The sequence below is a fragment of the Mobula hypostoma genome, chromosome 17 (assembly GCF_963921235.1).
Source record: "Mobula hypostoma chromosome 17, sMobHyp1.1, whole genome shotgun sequence".
Taxonomy (NCBI): domain Eukaryota; kingdom Metazoa; phylum Chordata; class Chondrichthyes; order Myliobatiformes; family Myliobatidae; genus Mobula; species Mobula hypostoma.
The window spans coordinates 14034188-14055850 of record NC_086113.1 but is presented as its reverse complement, the minus strand read 5'-3'; the positions used below and the strand labels follow the sequence as shown (position 1 = coordinate 14055850).

The window sequence follows — 21663 nt, the reverse complement described above, 5'->3', positions numbered from 1 at the left end:
AATACCTTGAACCAGCAGGCTCTATCATCAAATTCCCCCACCACCCCAGCAACGCCATCTCCTTGCAACTATCATCAGGCAGGAAGTACAAAAGCCTGAAGTCCCTCACCACCAGGTTCAAGAACAGCTACTTCTTTTCAACAGTTCAGTTCTTAAACCAACGTGCACAGCCTAATTCACAGCCTCAGCACAGAAACACAACGACTACTTTGCACTACAATGCGCTATATTTTGTGTTCTAATAGTATTCTTCCTTGTGTAATTTTTGTACAATTTATGTTTTCCTTTTGAATTTTGTGTATCTGATGTGATGTGCTTGTCCCAGCACAAATGAGTTTTCCATTGCACCTGTACCTACATGTACAAACTTGTGCATATGACAGGAAACAGAAGTGGAGAGAGAAATAAAACAACAGCTAAATACCCTCTTCCCACTGCCACCTCCATCCGCTACATGTACTGTGTAAAAAAAATTGAGGTCTGATTTGATTAGCAAGGCAACTGAATGAGAAATTCAAAGCAAACTGTTGTACTCAGACAACGTTTCAGTGGAATGAATGTGCTACAGCCTGAGAATTAAAAATTGAATCGCTTGGGACATATTTTAGACAGGAAGGTTTAATTGTTCTGCCTTTTGGATCAGCAGGAGGTTTTATCCTGACATATCTAAATACTGAGTAGATGGTCCTGCCTGATTAAATTGTTTTTGAGCCAGCTGCGATCACAGTCAAATCTAACATTCAATTCCCTATACATTTGTATCATGCGATCCCTGGGACTTACCTATTTATCTCCTTGCCTTTTTCCCTCTTATATCTTTCATTTTATATGCACCACACACTGAATGCTGGGGAAACTCAGCAGGCCAGGCAGCATCTATGGAAATGAATTTAAAAGTTTATGTTTTGGGCAGAGACCCTTCTTCAGGACCGATTAATTACTTTAATGAGTCCTGATGAAGGGTCTCGTCCTGAAATATCGACTGTTTATTCATTTCCATAGATTCTGCCTAATCTGCTGAATTCCTCCAGCATTCAGTGTGTGGTGCTTTGGATTTCCAGTAGCTGCAGATTTTCTCATGTTTTCAATTCCCTGTGCCCATGTTCCTTTCTCCTTTACAATTACCTGGATATCTCATAAGCTGTACTATTTATCTCTTTGTGTGTTCTTCCGCACAACTGTGTTTATGCCTTGCTCAACTTTTAGTGGTTTTGTCCCTTTCCTCCTCGAGGAGATACTTTATTTGGGCTTTTAAATGACTGTGGGCCTTGTTGTGAATTGAATATTTCAGTAATATTTGAATAATCTTGTATATTTTTGGTTGAGTAAGCATTCTTGTTCATTTAAATAATATATTAGGGGTTATATTATACATAAGTGGTTTGCACATGTCATCGTGCTACCACATAATACATGCACACTTCGCTTAGAGGAAATGGTGAACTTAGACTCGCATCTCTCGGCTCTCTTGTTTTCCTTAGATTTAATTTAATATTTTGAAGCTACAGAACATAACAAACCTCACCTAATCAGGGACCCAAATCAATCCTAGTGATTCCAGAGGTGCTCAGCTAGAACTTACTGGAGTCCTCCTTGAAGTAAGCAAAGTACAATCCTATGGCACCGTTGCAGACTATTTAGTGCCATGGCCTTCTTATCTGGCAGACAGGAAACATAAAGACATACTGAAGAGCCAAAAAATATATGTGATTTTACTGTTCTTCCTTCAGTTAAGATATTCGTTCAAGCACCAAAAGGGTTCAGAGAAAACTGCTAAGTAAAGAGACCCAATTGTGTCCCTTTTTATGTGCAAAGGTCATGTAAAAGCTATTCAGTTCATGAGTTAAAAAGAGACCGTCCATTTACACTAAAAGTAATGCACAAACTAATTTTGCTATGGGCATTGTTCATCCTGGCAGGAAAAACATTCCCTGACCTCAATCACACAACTATTGACACCACAGCTATTTCTGGCTTCAGTGACAGACATCGGGCCTTTTGGGCACATCTTAACACTTTAATTGATCACTCACAGTTCAACCATGAGCACTTTGTGGCACTTGCCGCCTTTGTTCACAATTTTAAAATGACACTGCTGACATCAGGAGATGCTTCAGATACTGCAGGAGGCTGCTCAAACACCTTCTAAAGTCTTCAAAGTCTGCTGCTGTTTGCGGTGAGTGTTTTTCGTCCTGCCGCTGTAGGAAGTTACTCATAGGAAGTATGGCCACAGCAGATGGGACTAATACACTTTACATGGCATTCACAGAACTCTGCATAAGTTCAGCATGTCATCAAAAACTTTGTCAAACTTCTATAGATGCACAGTGGAGAATGTCCTAATCACATCACAGCCTGGTATGGAAATATCAGTGCCCAAGAATGGAAAAGCCTTCAAAAAGTGGTGGATGCAGCCCAGTTCATCACAGGAAAAGCTCTTCCCATCAATGATCAAACCTACAAGGAGCACTGCCACAAGAACGTAGCATCCATCTTCAATGCCCCCCACCATCCAGGCCACGCTCTCTTCTCGTCACTGCCATCAGGAAGGAGATACAGGGTGCTGCTTTAGGTCCCACGCCACTAGGTTCATGAAGTTATTAACCATCAGCCATCAAGCTCTGATTCAGTGTGGGAAAACTTGGGGAGCATGCCTTGTGAGAATAGGTTGAGTGAACTCGACCTTTTCTCCTTGGAGCGACGGAGGATGAGAGGAGACGTGATAGAGTTGTACAAGATAACGCGAGGCATTGATCGTGTGGATCATCAGAGGCTTTGCCCCAGGGCTGAAATTGCTAGCACAAGAGGGCATAGTTTGGAAGTAGGTACAGAGGAGATGTCAGGGGTAAGTTTTTTACGCAGAGAGCGGTGAGTGCATGGAATGGGCCACCAGTGACAGTGGTGAAGGCGGAAACGATAGGGTCTTTTAAGAGATTCCTGAATGGCTACATGGAGCTTAGAGAAATAGAGGGCTGTGAGTAAAACCTAGGTAGTTCTAAGGTAGGGACATGCTCGGCACAGCTTTGTGGGCCGAAGGGCCTGTATTGTGCTGTAGGTTTTCTATGTTTCTATGAACTGATTCCACAACTTATGGACTCACTTTAAAGGATTCTACAAATCATGTTCTTAGCATTCTTTATTTATTTGTTTGTTTGTTTTTGTATTTGCATAATAGTTTGTTTTCTTTTGCACAATTGTTGTTTGTCAGTCTTCGTGTGTAGTTTTTCATTGATTCTATCAGGTTTCTTTGTTTTACTGTGAATGCCTGCAAGAAAATGAATCTCAAGGCAGTATATGGTGACACACACACATACTGTATGTACTTTGATAATAAATTTACTTTGTATTTTGATTCAGTAGCTGTGAAGGGCTAATATTTCAAGCAAATCATCATTAACAAATGCAAAATTACTCATGAGGCTTCAGTTGAGACCATGGCACAATACAGAGGGGTGCTGCAATTTGAGGTGGAAGCTCATTGCTTCACATACGTAGCTGTCAAAAGATTTATCTTATCTACGTGCTGTGCCACCTCCCGTCTTGATGCATCACTTACTGTAACTCTGGACCTCTCTCTCTTAGAGCCTCTCTATTTAATTTCTCTGAAAAGCAGAAGGGGTCTCACACAGGAGATTTTCTATCTCAATGAGCAGACTCTATCACATTTTCCTGCCTCTTTCACGAGTTCCTGACGCTTGCACCGGAGAAGCGGAGATACATTAAAATCAGAATCACGTTTATTATCACCATCATATATCATGAAATTTGCTGCCTTTCATCAGCGGTATAGAGCAAAACATAAAAAATTACTATAAATTATAATAAGAAATATTTAAACAATAGCATACACTGCTATGGGTTCAAAAGTGGTTCATGAAAACGATTCCAGGAATTGAGTGATTTACCATATGAAGAGCATTTGATGACTCTAGGCCTGCACTCACTAGAATTCAGAAGAATGAGGAGTGACCTAATTGAAACCTATCGAATGTTGAAGGGCCTTGATAGAGTGGATGTGGAGAGGGTGTTTCCTATGGTGGGGGAGTCTAGGAGCAGAGGGCACAGCCTCAGAATAGAGGAGCGTCCTTTTAGCACGGAGGTGAGGAGGAATTTCTTTAGCCAGAGAATGGTGAATATGTGGAATTCATTGCTGCAAGCGGCTGTGGAGGCCAAACCTTTATGTATATTTGAGGCAGAGATCGTAGATTCTTCATTGGTCAGGGCATGAAGGGATATGGGGCGAAGGCAGGAGATTGGGGCTGAGAGGAAAAATGGATCAGCCATGATGAAATGGCGGAGTAGACTTGAGTAGCCAAATGCACTAATTCTCTTCCTATGTCTTGTGGTATTAAGTTATCCTTATGCAATAATGGGTACAATCAAGACAACATTAAGTGCCTTTATGTCATGCTCACATAGACAGGAAAGTTGTAAATAAGGTTGAAAGAGTACAGAGAAAATTTACAAGGATGTTGCTGGGACTGGAGGACCTGAGTTAGAAATAAAGCTTGAATAGGTAACAGCTTTATTCCTTGGAACGTAGAAGACTAAGAGGAGATTTGATAGAGGTATACAAAATTATGAGGGTAATATATAGGGTAAATGTAGGTAGGCTTTTTCCACTGAGGTTGGGTGAATTGAATTGACTTTATTTCTTACATCCTTCACATCATGAGGAGTAAAAATCTTTACATTACTTCTCCGTCTAAATGTGCAATGTGCAATCATAGTAATTTATAATAAATAGAACAGCCAATGTAACATAGAAATACACTCAGATCAGCATGAGTTAATCAGTCTGATGGCCTGGTGGAAGAAGCTATCCCAAAGCTGTTTGGTCCTGGCTTTTATGCTGCGATACCGTTTCCTGGATAGTAGCAGCTGGAATGGATTGTGGTTAAGATGTCTGGGTCCCCAATGATCCTAAGGGCCCTTTTTACACACCTGTCCTTGTAAATGTCCTGAATCATGGGAAGCTCACAACTACAGATGCACTGGGCTGTCCGCACCACTCTCTGCAGAGTCTTGCGATTAAGGGAGGTACAGTTCCCATACCGGGCAGTGATGCAGCCAGTCAGGATGCTCTCAATTGTGCCCCTGTAGAAAGTTCTTAGGATTTGGGGGCCCATACCAAACTTCCTCAACCGTCTGAGGTGAAAGAGGCGCTGTTGTGCTGTTTTCATCACACAGTTGGTGTGTATAGATTACATGAGGTCCTCGGTGATGTGGATGTCAAGGAACTTGAAGCTGTTTACCCTCTCAACCCCAGATCCATTGATGTCAATAGGGGTTAGCCTATCTCCATCCCTCCTGTAATCCACAACCAGCTCCTTTGATTTTTCAACATTGAGGGAGAGGTTGTTTTCTTGACACCACTGTGTCAGAGAGATGACTTCTTCCTGTAGGCCACCTCGTTATTGTTTGAGATAGGCCAATCAATGTAGTGTCATCGGCAAATTTAATTAGCAGATTGGAGCTCTGGGTGGCGATACAGTCATGGGTATACAGAGAGTAAAGGAGAGGACTCCGTACGCAGCCCTGAGGGGCTCCTGTATTAAGAGTCAGAGGGTTGGAGGTGAGTGAGACCACTCTTACAACATGCTGGTGATCTGACAGGAAGTTCAGAATCCAGCTGCACAAGGCAGGGTCACGGCCGAGGTCTCTGAGCGTCTTGTCAAGCCTGGATGGAACTATGGTGTTGAATGCTGAACTATAGTCCAAGAACAGCATTCTCACATAAGCATCCCTCTTCTCCAGACGTGTAAGGACGGTGTGTAGAGCTGTGGCTGTTGCGTCATCTGTTGATCGGTTGTGTCAGTAGGTGAATTGTAGGGGTCCAGTGTGGGTGGTAGCAAGCTGCAGATGTAGTCCTTGACCAGCCTCTCAAATCATTTGCTTATTATTGAGGTGAGTGCAACAGGACGCCAGTCGTTCAGACATGTCACCTTGGTCTTATTAGGTACAGGGACAATGGTGGATAATTTGAAGCAGGAGGGCACTCTACACTGGGAGAGGGAGAGATCAAAAATATCTGCAAACACACCTGCCAGTTGTGCTGCGCACATCCTGAGTACTCACCTTGGGATGCTGTCCAGTCCAGGCTTCAACTAGAGGTCATGGGTTAAGGGTGAAAGGTTTAAGGGGAACATGAAGGGAAACTTCTTCATTCAGAGGGTTGTGAGAGTGTGGAACAAGCTACCGGCAGAAGTGGTGTATGTGGGCTCAATTTCAAGGTTTAAGGGGAGTTTGGAGAGGTACGTAGATGGTAGGGGTGTGAAGGGTATGGTCCAAGTGTAGGTCTGTGGGTGTAGGCAGTCTGAATGGCTTGGCATGGGCCTGTTTCTGTGCTGTACTCTTGTATGACTGTACAACTTTACAAGAATAATGAATTAAAGCAAATTCAAATTCTGTCATGAATTTAAGCAGCAAGGTGTCTCTTGCATTTCAGTATTTTTATCCAAAATGTTATTGGTTAATTATTGTAAACAGAGATGAATACAAAAAAATGCACTGTACTTTATTTATATAAGACATTGTATGCAGTATTGTTCTCTTTATTAAAGGTACTGTAGAATATAAAAGCAGTTTAAGAATGCTTACTGGACTAATACCTGTAAGAAGTAGCTTGCGTCGAGTGAACAGTTGAATAATTAAGTACATCCACTGGAACTTAGAGGAGCAAGAGAACCAGATTGAAGCATCCCACCCTGCAAAAACTCATTTCAGGGAGGTAGCATCATCAATTTGCGGGAGACTTCCGGGAGGGGTGGGATGTCTGCAATAGAGTAGCTCCTTAGCAGCTGACCAGCTAGTTTAAATAACGTTAGCTATGCTAATGAATGAATGACACCTGATAAACTCACCTCAACATGTCTTTTACAGTCTTAACCCACCATGGGCAATAGAAAAGTCACTGTTGCAAACAGTGCAGCGAGCAACACTGTCATTATTTTGACCCCTATTAGGCAGGGGTACACTTTAGTGTAGTCTGGGGTGACGTACGTTTCATATTTTCTTTTTTTGGAACATTCTCGCTCGTGGTCGCTCTCTCGCGCTCACTTTCTCGCACGTTCTCTCACGCTCACTCTCAAATAAATCAATTTCTGGGACATTGTATATAATTTGCGGGCATCAGGGAGCCACTATTAATATGCGGGAGACTCCCAGAACTTCCGGGAGAGGTGAGATGTCTGATACACTCACTGGCCATTTTAATGGATACCTCCAGTACCACTTAAATGGCCACTTAGTATATATTTGTGGTCCTCTGCTGCTGTAGCCCATCTGCTTTGAGTTTCGGCATGTTGTGCATTCAGAGACAATCTTCTGCACACCACTGTTGTAACATGTGGTTATTTGAGTTACTGTCACTTTCCTGTCAGCTTGAACTGGTCTGGCCATTCTCCTCTGACCTCTCTCGTTAACAAGGCGTTTTCACTCACGGAACAGCCACTCACCGGATGTTTCTCGCTTTTCGCACCATTCTCTATGTAAACTTTAGAGATCGCTGTGCATGAAAATTCCGGGAGATCAGCAGCTTCTGAGATACTCAAACTACCCCGGCTGATTGCAAATTGTCCCGTGACTAGCCAAGGGTGAAATCAGCGACTGCTGGGCAGCGTGGCTCAAAGGGCCAGAAGGACCTATTCCACGCTGTATCTCAATAAACAAATAAAGAAAAGATTTGCATCAGCAAGCAGGTACACCTAATAAAGTGGCCACTGCCTGTAACTATCACTGTTATAAAAAAGGATGCCACTCAAGGTAAATATGAAGCAAAAAAAAAATTCTCTCAGGGCACCATGAGTCTGGAACTCTTTGGGCAGTGAAACCAAAATCTTTGAACATTTACTTATGGAGAAAGGTGAATAAATAGATGTTAATCTCAGGGGTGAAGTGTTATCGAGTATGGGTGAGAAAGCAGTGTTGAGGTGACGAACCATTCAGCCATGATCTTGGTGAATAGCAGAGAAGACAACGGGGTACTCCTGATCTTTGATCATTTTATTTGGGTTTACGGATCCGAGTTACCAGGTGCTCTGCCACCTGCAGCGTGTACAGGTTTTCTCTTTTTGTTTCAGATTCCAGCATCTGCAGTTTTGTTTGTTCGCCATTATAAAAAAATGCGTTTGCTTTTTCAGACAGTGGCTAAAATCGGACGACATTCAGCGAATTTCACTTTTCTTTCACAATCAAGAATTGGAAAAGGAGGTAGGTGCCACATTATTTCACATCGGTGTCACATCAGGTCCTGATGGAGGGTCTCGGCCTGAAACGGCAACTGTTTATTCCTCTCCATAGGTGCTGCCTGACCTGCCGAGTTCCTCCATCAGTTTGTGTGTGTTAATATATATATAGGAGTGAGGTTTTAGGCTTGCTTCAACAAAGCACGACTAGCCTGAGCAGGTTTGAGGGTTGAACCTGCTTCTGAGTTCCCCCGGTGAGGAGGTCCTCTGTAAGTTATCTACTTCCCCAGTGCTCTCACCACCTTCCCAGCTCATTTCAGTCTCCTTCACACCCTCACTGTGCCACCCAGCCTGCTGGTCCTGCCAGCAACTGACCTCTGTCTCAACCCACACCACCCCGTACACTAAACTGATGATAACTCCCCCGATACCCATCCCCTTGTCCTCAGCCACCCCTCACCCCCTAACTCCATCTGTCTCAACACCTTCCTGTACACTAAAGTGATGATAACTCCCTCAATACCCATCCCGTCCTCAGCCACCCCTCACCCGCCAACTCCATCTGTCTCGACACCCTCCTGTACACTAAACTGATAACTCCCCCTGATACCCATCCCCTTGTCCTCAGCCACCCCTCACCCCCCAACTCCATCTGTCTCGACACCCTCCTAACCACTAAATTGATGATAACTCCCCCAATACCCATCCCCTTGTCCTCAGCCACGCCTCACCCCCTAACTCAATCTGTCTCGACACCCTCCTGTACACTAAACTGATGATAACTCCTCTGATACCCATCCCCTTGTCCTCAGCCACCCCTCATCCCCCAACTCCATCTGTCTCGACACCCTCCTGTACACTAAATTGATGATAACTCCCCCAATACCCATCCCGTCCTCAGCCACCCCTCACCCGCCAACTCCATCTGTCTCGACACCCTCCTGTACACTAAACTGATGATAACTCCTCTGATACCCATCCCCTTGTCCTCAGCCTCGCCTCATCCCTCAGCCATCCCACATTCTATGTGTTTCTCCCTGCTCTCCAACCAAAGCCACCATCTCGCATGTTGTGGTGTTTTCAGACTCTTCAATGGAGCTCTTGCTTGATAAGATGGTCTCTTGGCTTCGCAATCTTCACTTTCTGATCCTGCACTTCATCGTTTACCTACACTGCACCTTCTCTGTAGCTTTTACACTTTATTCTGCATTGTTATTGTTTTATTCTACCTCAATGCTCTGTACAATGATTTGAGCCGTATAAACAGAGTGCAGGGCAAGTTCCTCACTGTATCTTGGCACATGTGACAAAAATAAATGAGCCAAACCATACCTGTCGTCCAACACCTATCTGGACTTCAGGTAACGCACACAACATTGCTCTCTTCCCACATACCCATGATGTCCCTTTGTTCATCCCTCCTATCACCCTCCCCTCACCTGGTTTCATTTGCCCATCATGGCTCCACCTATCACCTACCAGCTTCTGTTCCAAACCATCGCCCCCACCTACCCCACCTCTACAACCTGGCATGACCGGCCCTTCATTCTCCCCCTCCCCTCCCGCACACCCCATCCCAGTCTGACTCTACTTATCACCTTACTGCTGTGTATTTATTATTTCAGTATTATTTGAGTAATATTGTAAATATATTGTTTGATTAAGCATTCATGTTCATTTGAGTAATTCATTGCAGTTATATGTAAAAGTAAGTGAATTGCATATATCATGATATTTCCATGTGATTCGTGTGCATCTCACTTTTGGTAAAGAACAGACTAAGGCTTGCACCTTTCAGCCCTCTTGTTTTTCTTTGAATTAATTTAATGTTTTGGAGTTACAAGATATAACTCATATAGCTTCTGTTCCGAGCCATCCTCAACACCATCCCCAGCCACTCCCTCACCTCTGCCTGTCATCCCCTCCCCAATTGGCTTCACTGATCACCGGCCAGCTCCCTTCCAATCCATCCCCGCCACCACCACTGCCACCCTTCCCTAGCCTCCACAAATTGGCACCGTCTGCCATTCACCCACTCTCTATCTGGCTTCACCGATCACCAACCGGATCTGTTCCAAACCATCCCCACCTCCACTGCTGCGCTCCCCACCTCCCCTAACCACCAGTCTCCACAAATTGGCTCAACCTCATCGCCTGCCATCTGGCTCCACCTATCACCTTCCCATCCCCCTCTGTCCTGCTGCATGCTGGCTCTCTGTCGAGTTCCCTTTCAGTCCAGTGCAGGGTCTTGATCCACCAGGTCCATCCAGCGTTCTGTATTTATTAACAGCGTTTATTTACTTAGTGTTTTTGTTTACATAGTGTACGAAGCATTAGGAGTGTTTGATGGCTCTGGGCCTGTACTCAAGTTCAGAAAAATGAAGGGGAATCTCATTGAAACCTACCGAATCTTGTAAAGCCCAGAAAGAGTGGATGTGGAGAGGATGTTTCCAGTAGTGGGGGAGTCTAGGACCAGAAGACATAGCCTCAGAGTACAAGGATGTCCCTTTGGATCAGTGATGAGGAGGAATTCCTTTAGTCAAATAGTGGTGACTGCGTGGAATTCATTGCTAGAGACAGCTGTGCAGGACAAGCCACTGGGTATGCTTCAAGCAGAGCTTGATATAGATAGATAGATATACTTTATTGATCCTGAGGGAAATTGGGTTTCGTTACAGCCGCACCAACCAAGAATAGAGCATAAATATAGCAATACCAAAACCACAATCAAACAACAATATGCAAACTATGCCAGATGGAAATAAGTCCAGGACCAGCCTATTGGCTCAGGGTGTCTGATCCTCCACGGGAGGAGCTGCAAAGTTCGATGGCCACAGGCAGGAACAACCTCCCGTGACGCCCAGTGTTGTATCTTGATGGAATCTGGCCGGAGTCCAACAGCAAAAAGTTCAATATCCAGTCTACAAACACGTTCCTCGATCGTAATATGACCAGGATTGCACCATCCATTGTTAACCAGAACCATAAGCCCCCAACTCCTTTACGCTTACAGCTCTTGATTGTTCTTGATTAGTAAAGCTGTCAAAGGTTACAGAGAGTAGGCAGGAGAATGGGGGTTGAGAGGGAAAAGAAATCAGTCAAGGTAGAATGGCAGAGCAGACTCGCTGGGCCAGATAGCATAAATCTGCTCGTAGGTGTTATGGTTTTTATTCTGAATTCCAGCACCTGTAATCTCTTTTGACTTCTGCCACAATGGTGATGCCAGCAGAGAGACAGCCTTTCTGATCACTCAACGTGAAAGATTAACGCTTAAGCACACCAGGGCCTATCACCTGTCACTAGTCTAATGTGCCTTTCTGAATGCAGAAACATTTCCAGGGCTTGTATGTACAAGAGGGCAGAAGGTCTTTGAAGCACAAGCTAAGGAGGCAGTAATAAAAAGGGCGGTGGAGGTTAAAGGGGTGGTGGGATGGAGATACGTCTCTACCAAAGGAGGAGTGGGGCACTCCTTTCCTCTGCTAGCCTGCAGGTCACCCTTGGGCAAGGTATAGCGCCTATATCAGAAGTCCTGGTTTTGTGACCACTGATGCCAGGCTCTGAAGAATGTTGATAATGGCTGTGGTCACCCATCTTGCAAAGACACTGCCCGGAAGCAGACAATGGCAAAACACTTCTGTGGAAAAATTTACCAAGAATAATTACGGTCATGGCAAGACCATAATCGCCCACGTCATTCGACACGGCACACAATGATGATGTCATACGACACGGCACATTCTGATGCTGTCATACAACACTGCACAGAGTGATGATGATGATGAAGGACAAAGTCAGGAGTGCATCTTATTAAGGAGTTTGAAAACGGTACAAGAACACGTCGAGTGAGTTTAGATGAATTTGCAAAGCTCCATTTTCAAATGGTATTTTCTACCAACTGCACCGCTTGCCTCTTCCACTGCTCATTTGATTTCACCCATCAACAATCAGTCAATATTCACTCCTTCTGTTCTTAAGTCATCCCTGATTTCAAACACGTAGCACCAGAGCAAACCTTAGATTCCTTGTTTACACACAGAAATGTGCTTGCCTGTATGGAGCCTGCAGTTATAACTTCACAATTTCACAGTTTTCACTCCAACCCATTATTGCAAATCATATTGAGCCTTAGCCAATGATGAAATTAAGTTAAAGCTATTATTCTCCTGGTAAATATGTCCAGCTGAGAGGCTGAAGGATGTTAGAACATAGAACATTAGAACAGATCTAATTGTAAATTTTTGGTACATTTTTTTTTCTTGCTGGCGGTTTGATGTTTATCTTTAGAAGCTTTTTGTATGACACATGGCTCTGAGGTTGAACACCTAATGGGATTTCTTTTTTTCCCCACTTTTCTTGCTTAGTAGGGGTTTATTTTTTTACCACCAAAATTTTTTTCAATCTTTAAAATAATTTTTTTTTCTTGAGTCATTGTAGGTGTTGCTTACTTCGATGTACTTATGTTAATTTTGGATAATAATAATAATAAAAATATTTGAAAAGAACATAGAACAGTTGTGGCATAGTACAAGCTCTTCAACCTGTGACCTTTCGCCTACTCCTGGTTCAATTTAACCTTTCCCTCCTACACAGCCCATAGCCCTGTTTTTGCTTTCATCCATGTGCCTATCTAAGGATCTCTTAAATGTCCCTATTGTATCAACCTCTACCACCACCCCTGACATCGCGTTCCAGAAACCTTCCACTCTCTGTGTAAAACTCCTTCCTCTGACATCCTCTCTGAACTTTCCTCCACCCATGTTGAACTGATGTCTTCTGGTATTAGTCATTGCTGCCGGAGAAAAAGGTGCTACTGGCCCCACTATCCATGCCTCTCATAATCCTATATACCTCTGTCGTTGTCTCCTCTCCTCCTTCACTCCAAAGAGAGCAGCCCTGGCTCACTCATCCTTTCCACACCGGACATCTTCTTCTCACCTCTGTCACCACCTCCCCCACCTCACATGCCTACCACCTCCTTCCCTCCCCTGCCACCGTTTGGAACTGTTCTCTCTGCTTATCCTCTCCTGCCCTTTACCTTTCCTAACCACCTGGCTTCACCCATCTGCTTCTAGCTATCCTGCTTCCATACCCGCCACCCCAACCTTTTTATTCTGGCATCTTCCTCCTTCCTTTCCAGTTCTGAAGAAGGGTCTTGGTCCAAAATGTTGACTTTTTGTCCATTTCCCTTGATGCAGCGTGACCTGCTGAGTTCCTCCAGCATTTCATGTGTGTTGCTTTGGATTTCCAGCATCTGCAGAATCTCTTGTGTTCTTACTCTGCATCCCATAGTCTCTCTCACCTGGCCATTCATTTACAATTGCCAAAGGAAATGCTAGCATGCACTCCATGAGGCACCTCCTTCCATTAAGGTGCATTACTTATGGCAAAATAAATCATTTCAAACCTAACCATTTCCTGCAGACTATTGAACTTCATAAACACAAGAGATTCTGCAGATGCTGGAAATTCAAAGCAACACACACAAAATGATGGAGGAACTCAACAGGTCAGGCAGCATCCATTGAAATTTGCTTTCCTCTGGCATTTTCTGTATTGAACTTCAAACAGGAATAGAAAAACATGAAAATACTTACATTTGCTCAAGCAGCAAGACAAAAATAAAACAAGCACCTAATCTGTAAAGATTTATAATCCCTTTATAGTTTGGATCACCTCAGTTAAAGACATTAGCTTGATTTTCAACATCTACATCAAAATCATAAAAAGATCCTTGTCTGGTTGGCTGCCAGTGACTAGAGGTGTTCCACAGGGGTTGGTGATGGGACAGCTTCTTTTTATGCTGTATGTCAATGATTTAGATGACCGAATAGATTGCTTTGTTGCCAAGTTTGCAGAGGATATGAAGGTTGGTGGAGATGCAGGAAGTGTTGAGGAAACAGGCAGAAGGACTTAGATTAGGAGAATGGGCAAGAAAGTGGCAAATGAAATACAATGTTGGAAAATGCATGGTCATGCACTTTGGTAGAAGAAATAACTGTGCAGACTATTTTCTAAATGGGAAAAAAATCCAAAAATCTGAGATGCAAAAGGACTTGGGAGTCCATGTGCAGAACATCCTAAAGGTTAACTCGCAGGCTGAGTCAGTGGTGAGGAAGACAAATGCAATGTTTGCATTCATTTCAAGAGGTCTAGAATACAAGAGCAGCGATGTGATGCTGAGGCTTTATAAGGCACTGGTGAGGCCTCACCTTGAGTATTGTGAACAGTTCTGGGCTCCTCATCTAAGAAAAGATGAGCTGGCATTGGAGAGGGTTCAGAGGAAGTTCACAGGGATGATTCCAGGAATGAAAGGGTTATCATACGAGGAACATTTGATGGCTCTGGGTCTGTACTCACTGGAATATAGAAGGATGAGGAGGGATCTCTTTGAAACCTTTCAAATCTTGAAAGGCCTAGACAGAGTAGATGTGGAAAGGATGTTTCCCATGGTGGGGGGAGTCTAGGACAAGAGGGCACAGCCTCAGGATAGAGGGGCATCCATTTAAAACTGAGATACAGAGAAATTTTTTTAACCAGACGGTAGCAAATTTGTGGAACTTGTGGAGGCCAGGTTGTTGGGTGTATTTAAGGCAGAGATTGACAGGCTTCTGATTGGACACTCGGCATCAAAGGTTCCGGGGAGTGGGGCTGAGGGGGGGAGAAAAGGATCAACCATAATTGAATGGCAGAGCAGACTTGGTGGGCTCCTGTGTCTTATGGTCAAAAACTTTTAAGTCAAATGAATGTGTGCAGACACTTGCAGGCTGCCCTCCACACATCCTTGGTTTGCGCAGATTGTTAACGTAACGACGCATTTCACTGTACGTTTCAATGTACGTGTATTAGTCATATGGGTCAATGTCCAACACAGTCCGAGGATGTGCTGGTGACAGCCTGCAAGCTTCCGGTACCACCATAGCACGTCCAGAACTTTCTACTCTGTGCAACTTCAGAATGTGGAAATACCTAGAAGAAAGCCATGTGGTCACAGGGAGAACGTACGATCTCCTTACAGAGAGCAGCAGGAACGGAACGATCGCTGGTGCTGTAAACCATCACCTGAGCCGCTGCCATTCCACCCGTAAGGCAGCAGCTTCGCCGATTTCAGGGTCACGTTCAACTGCGCATGGTTGAGAAAAGCTGTTAGCTGGAAAGTGGAACTAGCGAATAGCAGAACTAATTCTGTCAGTGTTGTAAGCTGATAAATAATTTCATTCACTGCTCTGCATACTGCTAGCAATTAGTTAGGTTCATTGCACAAACCCTTTGTAAATAGAAATACATATGGACATTTCAAGCCCTGTTTTCAAAGCTCAGTTGGTTGCATAGCATTTAATAGACTACATAAAATCCAATTTAACCCCTCAATAGTTTCTTAAAGATATGTATGACCTCTCTTTTATTATTTAAAACTTATGTTCCACTTGTACGTACATATGTTTGCATTTAAAATTAAATTTTACAAAACTAAATTACACAGCCATCTATTTATTCTGCACAGATATACTTAACAATCAGTGAAAACTTCCTGCCATTAGCTCCTACATGACATTTATTGGGTAAACACTAACAGGACAAATTACCACCATTCCAATTCTGCTGATACAGGTCAACTACCGATGCTTGGAAATATTTTTCAAATTCTTTTATGCTCCAGGTTCATCCATGGATATGTGGGTGCCATTCTAGTTGAAAAACATCAGTTTGCTGTCAAGTGAATGTTGGAAATTTGTAGCAGATCATTCATTAATTTATTTTTTGTTGACTATTACAGTATCGAGCAACTCCACTTCCAGCCTTCAAGTACTACGTCACCTGCGCTTGCCTCATATTTTCCTGCATCTTCATCGTTCAGGTTCTGGTCTTGCCAAAGTAAGTGTACACGAATGTATTAACGTACATGAAATATGAGAATGGTTTCCATGCCATTTCTCCATTCTTTTACATTTCTCTGAGACAGGAGGACCTTTCCACCAATACAGGGGAGAGAGTGCTAGCACCTCCAACAGGCACAGATGAGGGTTGCCATGGCAACGAGACAAAGGTGAATTCCTGGCTCTCCACTTTGTCCTCCCACATTAAGGACGGACCCGTTTGAAAGGCGCCTTTAGGCCCTGCATCAAATCACTCTCCAAGTTATTTGCTCATGGAATGGTGGGAGAAGACAGGCAACAGAGGACAATGTCAATGTAGAAGGCTTCTTCCTCGCTGTTTTTAGATTCAGATTCAGTTTTATTTATCGCTTGTGCATCAAAACATACCGTGAAATGTGTTGTTTGTGTTTACAACTGTCATGTACCCCGTGACGGATTAAAGAACCAGCAGAAATGGAAAACACTTTGGAGTCCGGTATTGCTATTAACTAATGGTATTTATTAGTAACTACGCAATATAGTAATATAAATGCAGATATATAAAACAGGTTAGCAATGATTATATATAAGTAAGTGTGGAAATATATGAAAACCAAGCTTCTTCAATTCTAGGGGTAAATAGTCTTACGATGATGGGTAAAGTTCAGTTCAGTTCGTGGTATTGAGTTGAGTAGTGATGGAGAGAGAGAGAGGGAGAGATTTGAGTCTTCAGGTGAGCTGATGCCGTTGATCTTCCCATTGTCCTCCGAAATCCTTTAGAAGTCACCGGCTGTGACCACAACAAAGGGGACCGTTCTTCTGTGGTGGAACTATCAACCCAGGCGAGGGTTGGACACACAAATAACTCCCCACCGGTCACACCCTTTTCACACTGCGAGAGCCATTGATCGATCCTCCAAAACCCACTTTTTCTGTGGGCACAACAAAGCTCATTCAGTGTCCAAAACCACGTGTCTATAGGTCTAACAGCTGACCTTCTATTTATCTCACTGTGCTGAATACCAGCTGTCCATCAAGCAGCTCCTCCCTTCTCTCTTTGTAAGAACTTGGAAGCTGCCAGTGTCCTTGCAAAAGTGTAAACATGCTGCCGAGAAACCATAACACCACCTCAAAGCCATCTTCGTCTCTCTCTCTCTCTCTAAAAACAACAAGGCGTTTGTGTTAAATAACTCTCTCTCTCTCTTCAAAAACACAGTTCATAGGGATGATTCAGGACCCCGTCACAACAACCAACACACCTAGGATGTGCTGCGGACAGCCTGCAAGTGTTGCCACATATTCTGATGCTAATATAGCATGCCCACAATGCTTGGCAGAACAACACACATGTATCTATCTATATATATTTTTTAATTTATTTGTTTGTCTCTCTGTTTGCTTATTTATTTATGAGTCTTCAAGCAATTTTTTATGTCTTGCGCTGCTCTGCTGCTGCAAAACAACAAATTTCATGATTTATGTCAGTAATAATAATCCCTGGTTCTGATTCTGACTCTAAGAGCGAAGCTGCAGCTTGGAAGATGAATTATTCCTTCTTCCTTTCACTCGTCGGCTTAGCTCTAAAATGCATTGCCTCCATCTTTCACAAGCCATGTGCATCACAGATAGTCAGTGTGCAAAATCAAATGGCTCACAAAATCTGAAGTCCAGTAACAATGGAGGCTGCTGTGCTGACCTCCCAGACCTTTAGGTAGAAGCAATGCGTATTTCATCTCTTTGCAGGCATCACATATTTGCCTATCTATTCCTGAATCATCTCTGGCCTCTACTTGTCTGGAGAAGAAGTGGTTATGATAATCACCAATGGCCCAAAAGCATTTTAATCTTCATCGAAAGTGGTCTAAAGTTTAGACTCTAAATTAAATCTATTCTATTTTCTATCATTAGTTTAAATAAATCCTTGCGGGTTTCTGAGGAGGTTTGAATTTAATCACTCATTAATGTCAGGAAATATCAGGACTTTATTCTGTCTGTGATGCTGTTGCAGGTAAGTTTTTCATTGCACCCGTCCTGTACCCGTGTATAGAAATAAGCTGGCTTCTACATTGACTTTTGCCCTCATAGTCACAGAGTACAGCACAGGACTATGATTCTGCCTCGGCCCACCGACCCATATCTCAGTGTTGTCAAGGGAAATCTGGACCTTCTTCTTCTTCCTTTGCTGTTTGGAAACAAATTATCCTTTACAGTTAAATATATGAGATATGTAATTTAAATAATATAAATGTAATTTTAATTAAATGCATGATGCCTACTTACCTTATTAATACATCTTTCATAGACATTCTCATTCCGACATGTCAGTCCGTGGCCTCCTCTACTGTCGTGACGAGGCCATACTGAGGTTGGAGGTGCAACAACTTATACTCCATCTGAGTAGCCTTCAACCTGATGGCATGAACATTGATTTCTCAAACTTCTGATAATGCCCCACCTCCCCCTCCCACCCCACCCCGTGGGTAGCATGGCTCGTTGGGCCAGAAGGACCTGAAATGTGCTGTATCTCTAAATGAATGAATGAATAAATAAATAAATAAACCCAATGTCAACACCAGTGACAATAAAGGACAATGTGAATATAAAGTCAAATCAGAGTAAAAATTACCACTATTTTAAGCTTTTCCCAGTGACTAAATTTTGTTTTTGCCACCTGGGCTGACAAGAAAAGTTAATTAATAAATCACGAATTACCTCCCGACATTACTCCAGGAAACAGCTCCAGAGACAGGGTAGCCATTGAGGTTTCAGTGAAAGTTTTGATAGACTGATTAATCATTACCATTCTGTTTCTTCTGACCCTGGAGGCTGGTCAAGGTGATTTTCTGCATAAGACTGATCTATGATACATAGGCATCCGTTAGTCTCGCGAGACCATGGATTTGCACCTTGGAAGGTTTCCAGGGTGCAGGCCTGGGCAAGGTTGTATGGAAGACCAGCAGTTGCCCATGCTGCAAATCTCTCCTCTCCACGACACCAATGTTGTCCAAGGGAAGGGCACTAGGGCCGATACAGCTTGGCACTGGTGTCGTCGCAGAGCAACGTGTGGTTAAGTGCCTTGCTCAAGGACACAACACGCTGCCTCAGCTGAGGCTCAAACTAGCGACCTTCAGATCACTAGACCAATGCCTTAACCACTTGGCCACATGCCAAGTGATACATAATAATGGAGAAATACATTATTTCTATAATAGTTGTAAAGGTGCAGAGTTGAAGTATAAAACTCTTTACAAGTTAAAAAAACATCAACACTGTCATTTTTAATAATCAGAAAGCAAGTATTTAATGATGCTTCAAAACTATATTTTCATTATTGCCTTGTACATATAAATATTTGAATATTTATAAATATATAGTCCTAATGAAGGGTTTCAGCCCGAAATATCGACTGTTTACTCTTTTCCATAGATGCTGTCTGACCTGCTGAGTTCCTCCAGCATTTTATGTGTGTTACTTTGGATTTCCAGCATCTGCAGATTTTCTCCAGTTTGTGACCTTGTATACATGATTTCTTTTGACTTCGGTTTTCATTCGGCAATAATCAAAATTGACTGATAATGTTCTTTTTAAATCTTTTTATTAAATAAGTATACAAAAAAGTAAGCCATATAGACACTAATACATTGTTAGAATATAATAAAATTACAGAAGATATTAATACAAAAAAAATACTACGAACAATGTAATTTAAACATAACATACCAAGGTAACATTATAGTACACTAATTTTATATATATATCAATGGAGAAAAAGAAAAAAAAACCCCCAAAAAAAACCCACCGTGCAACTAACTAAAAGCAAAGCAAAGCAATGGGCTAACTTGAAACCAAACAGAGTTAAACTTAAAATCACATCCTCAATCCCGACCTCCATTAAAAACAGTGAAAAAAACAAGAAGGGTATATATTACATTAAATGAAAATATTGAATAAAAGATCTCCAAGTCTGTTCAAATTTAAATGAGGAGTCAAAAAGATTGCTTCTAATTTTCTCCAAGTTCAAGCATAACATCGTCTGAGAAAACCAAAAAAAGGTGGTTGGAGCATTAAGCTCTTTCCAATGTTGTAAGATACATCTTTTCGCCATTAAAGTAAGAAATGCAATCATTCTACGGGCTGAAGGGGAGAGATTACTGGAAATTTTAGGTAGTCCAAAGATAGCAGTAATAGGGTGAGGAGAGATATCTATATTCAGTACCTTGGAGATAATATTAAAAATGTCTCTCCAAAAAGTTTCCAAAGTAGGGCAAGACCAAAACATATGAGTTAAAGAGGCTATCTGCCCCGGACATCTATCACAAAAAGGATTAATATGAGAATAAAAGCGCGCTAACTTATCTTTGGACATATGAGCTCTACGAACAACTTTAAATTGAATTAGGGAATGTTTAGCACAGATAGAAGAAGTATTGACTAATTGTAAAATCTGCCCCCAGTCATCCACAGAAATGGTAAACCCCAATTCCTGTTCCCAACCTACCCTAATCTTATCAAATGGAGCTTTCCTAAGTTTCATAATAATATTATAAATCATAGCCGATGCACCTTTCTGACATGGATTAAGGTTGATTATAGTATCTAAAATGTATGTAGGAGGGAGCATTGGAAAGGAAGAAAGTATAGTACTTAGAAAATTTCTAACTTGTAAATATCTAAAAAAATGTATTCTTGATAAATTATATTTATTAGATAATTGTTCAAAAGACATAAGGGAACCATCTAAAAATAAATCCAAAAACCGTGAAATACCCTTAGTCTTCCAAATTTGAAAAGCACGATCCGTAAAAGAGGGAGGAAAAAATATGTTACCTAAAATAGGAATCACTAACCCAAATTGATTAAGATCAAAAAATTTTCTGAATTGAAACCAAATACGCAAGGTATATTTAACTATCGGGTTAGACACCTGTTTAAGGCGTTTCCAATCAAAAGGAAGAGAGGAACCTAAAATAGAGCCAAGTGTAAAACCCTGAACAGATTGTAATTCCAATGCTACCCATTTAGGAATGGATAGTATATCCTGGTCCAGTAACCAGAATTTCATATGTCAAATATTAATTGCCCAATAATAAAATCTAAAGTTAGGTAATGCTAAGCCTCCATCTCTCTTAGCTTTCTGTAAATGTATTTTACCCAGTCTCGGGTTTTTATTCTGCCAAATAAATGAAGTAATTTTAGAGTCAACTTTGTCAAAAAAAGATTTTGGAACAAAGATTGGTAACGCCTGAAATATATATAAAAATTTTGGCAAAAAAAACATCTTAACTGCGTTAATACGACCAATCAAAGTTAAATATAAAGGAAGCTATTTAGATGAAAGTTGAGTAATATGGTCTATTAATGGTAAAAAGTTAGTCTTAAATAAATCTTTGTATTTACAAGTAATTTTAATCCCAAGATATGAAAAATAATTATTAATCAATTTAAATGGAAATTTATAATATAAGGGAAGTTGTTTATTAATCGGAAAGAGTTCACTCTTACTAAGATTTAATTTATAACCTGAAAAAAGACCAAATTGTGCTAATAACTCTAAAACAGCCGGGATGGATTTTTGAGGATTAGAAATATATAAAAGTAAATCATCAGCATAGAGTGATAATTTA

General features: G+C 42.0%; 1 protein-coding gene across 3 annotated transcripts in view; it reads left to right on the top strand.

Moving 5' to 3' along the window:
- Positions 1–21663, top strand: part of LOC134357865 (adenylate cyclase type 2-like) — a 523538-nt gene that overhangs the window by 425179 nt on the left and 76696 nt on the right. For all 3 annotated transcript variants that reach the window (XM_063069584.1, XM_063069586.1, XM_063069585.1), the window contains exons 14-15: positions 8142–8211; positions 15961–16058. In XM_063069584.1, coding sequence (XP_062925654.1) covers positions 8142–8211; positions 15961–16058 — 168 coding nt within the window. The remainder of the gene's footprint in view (positions 1–8141; positions 8212–15960; positions 16059–21663) is intronic.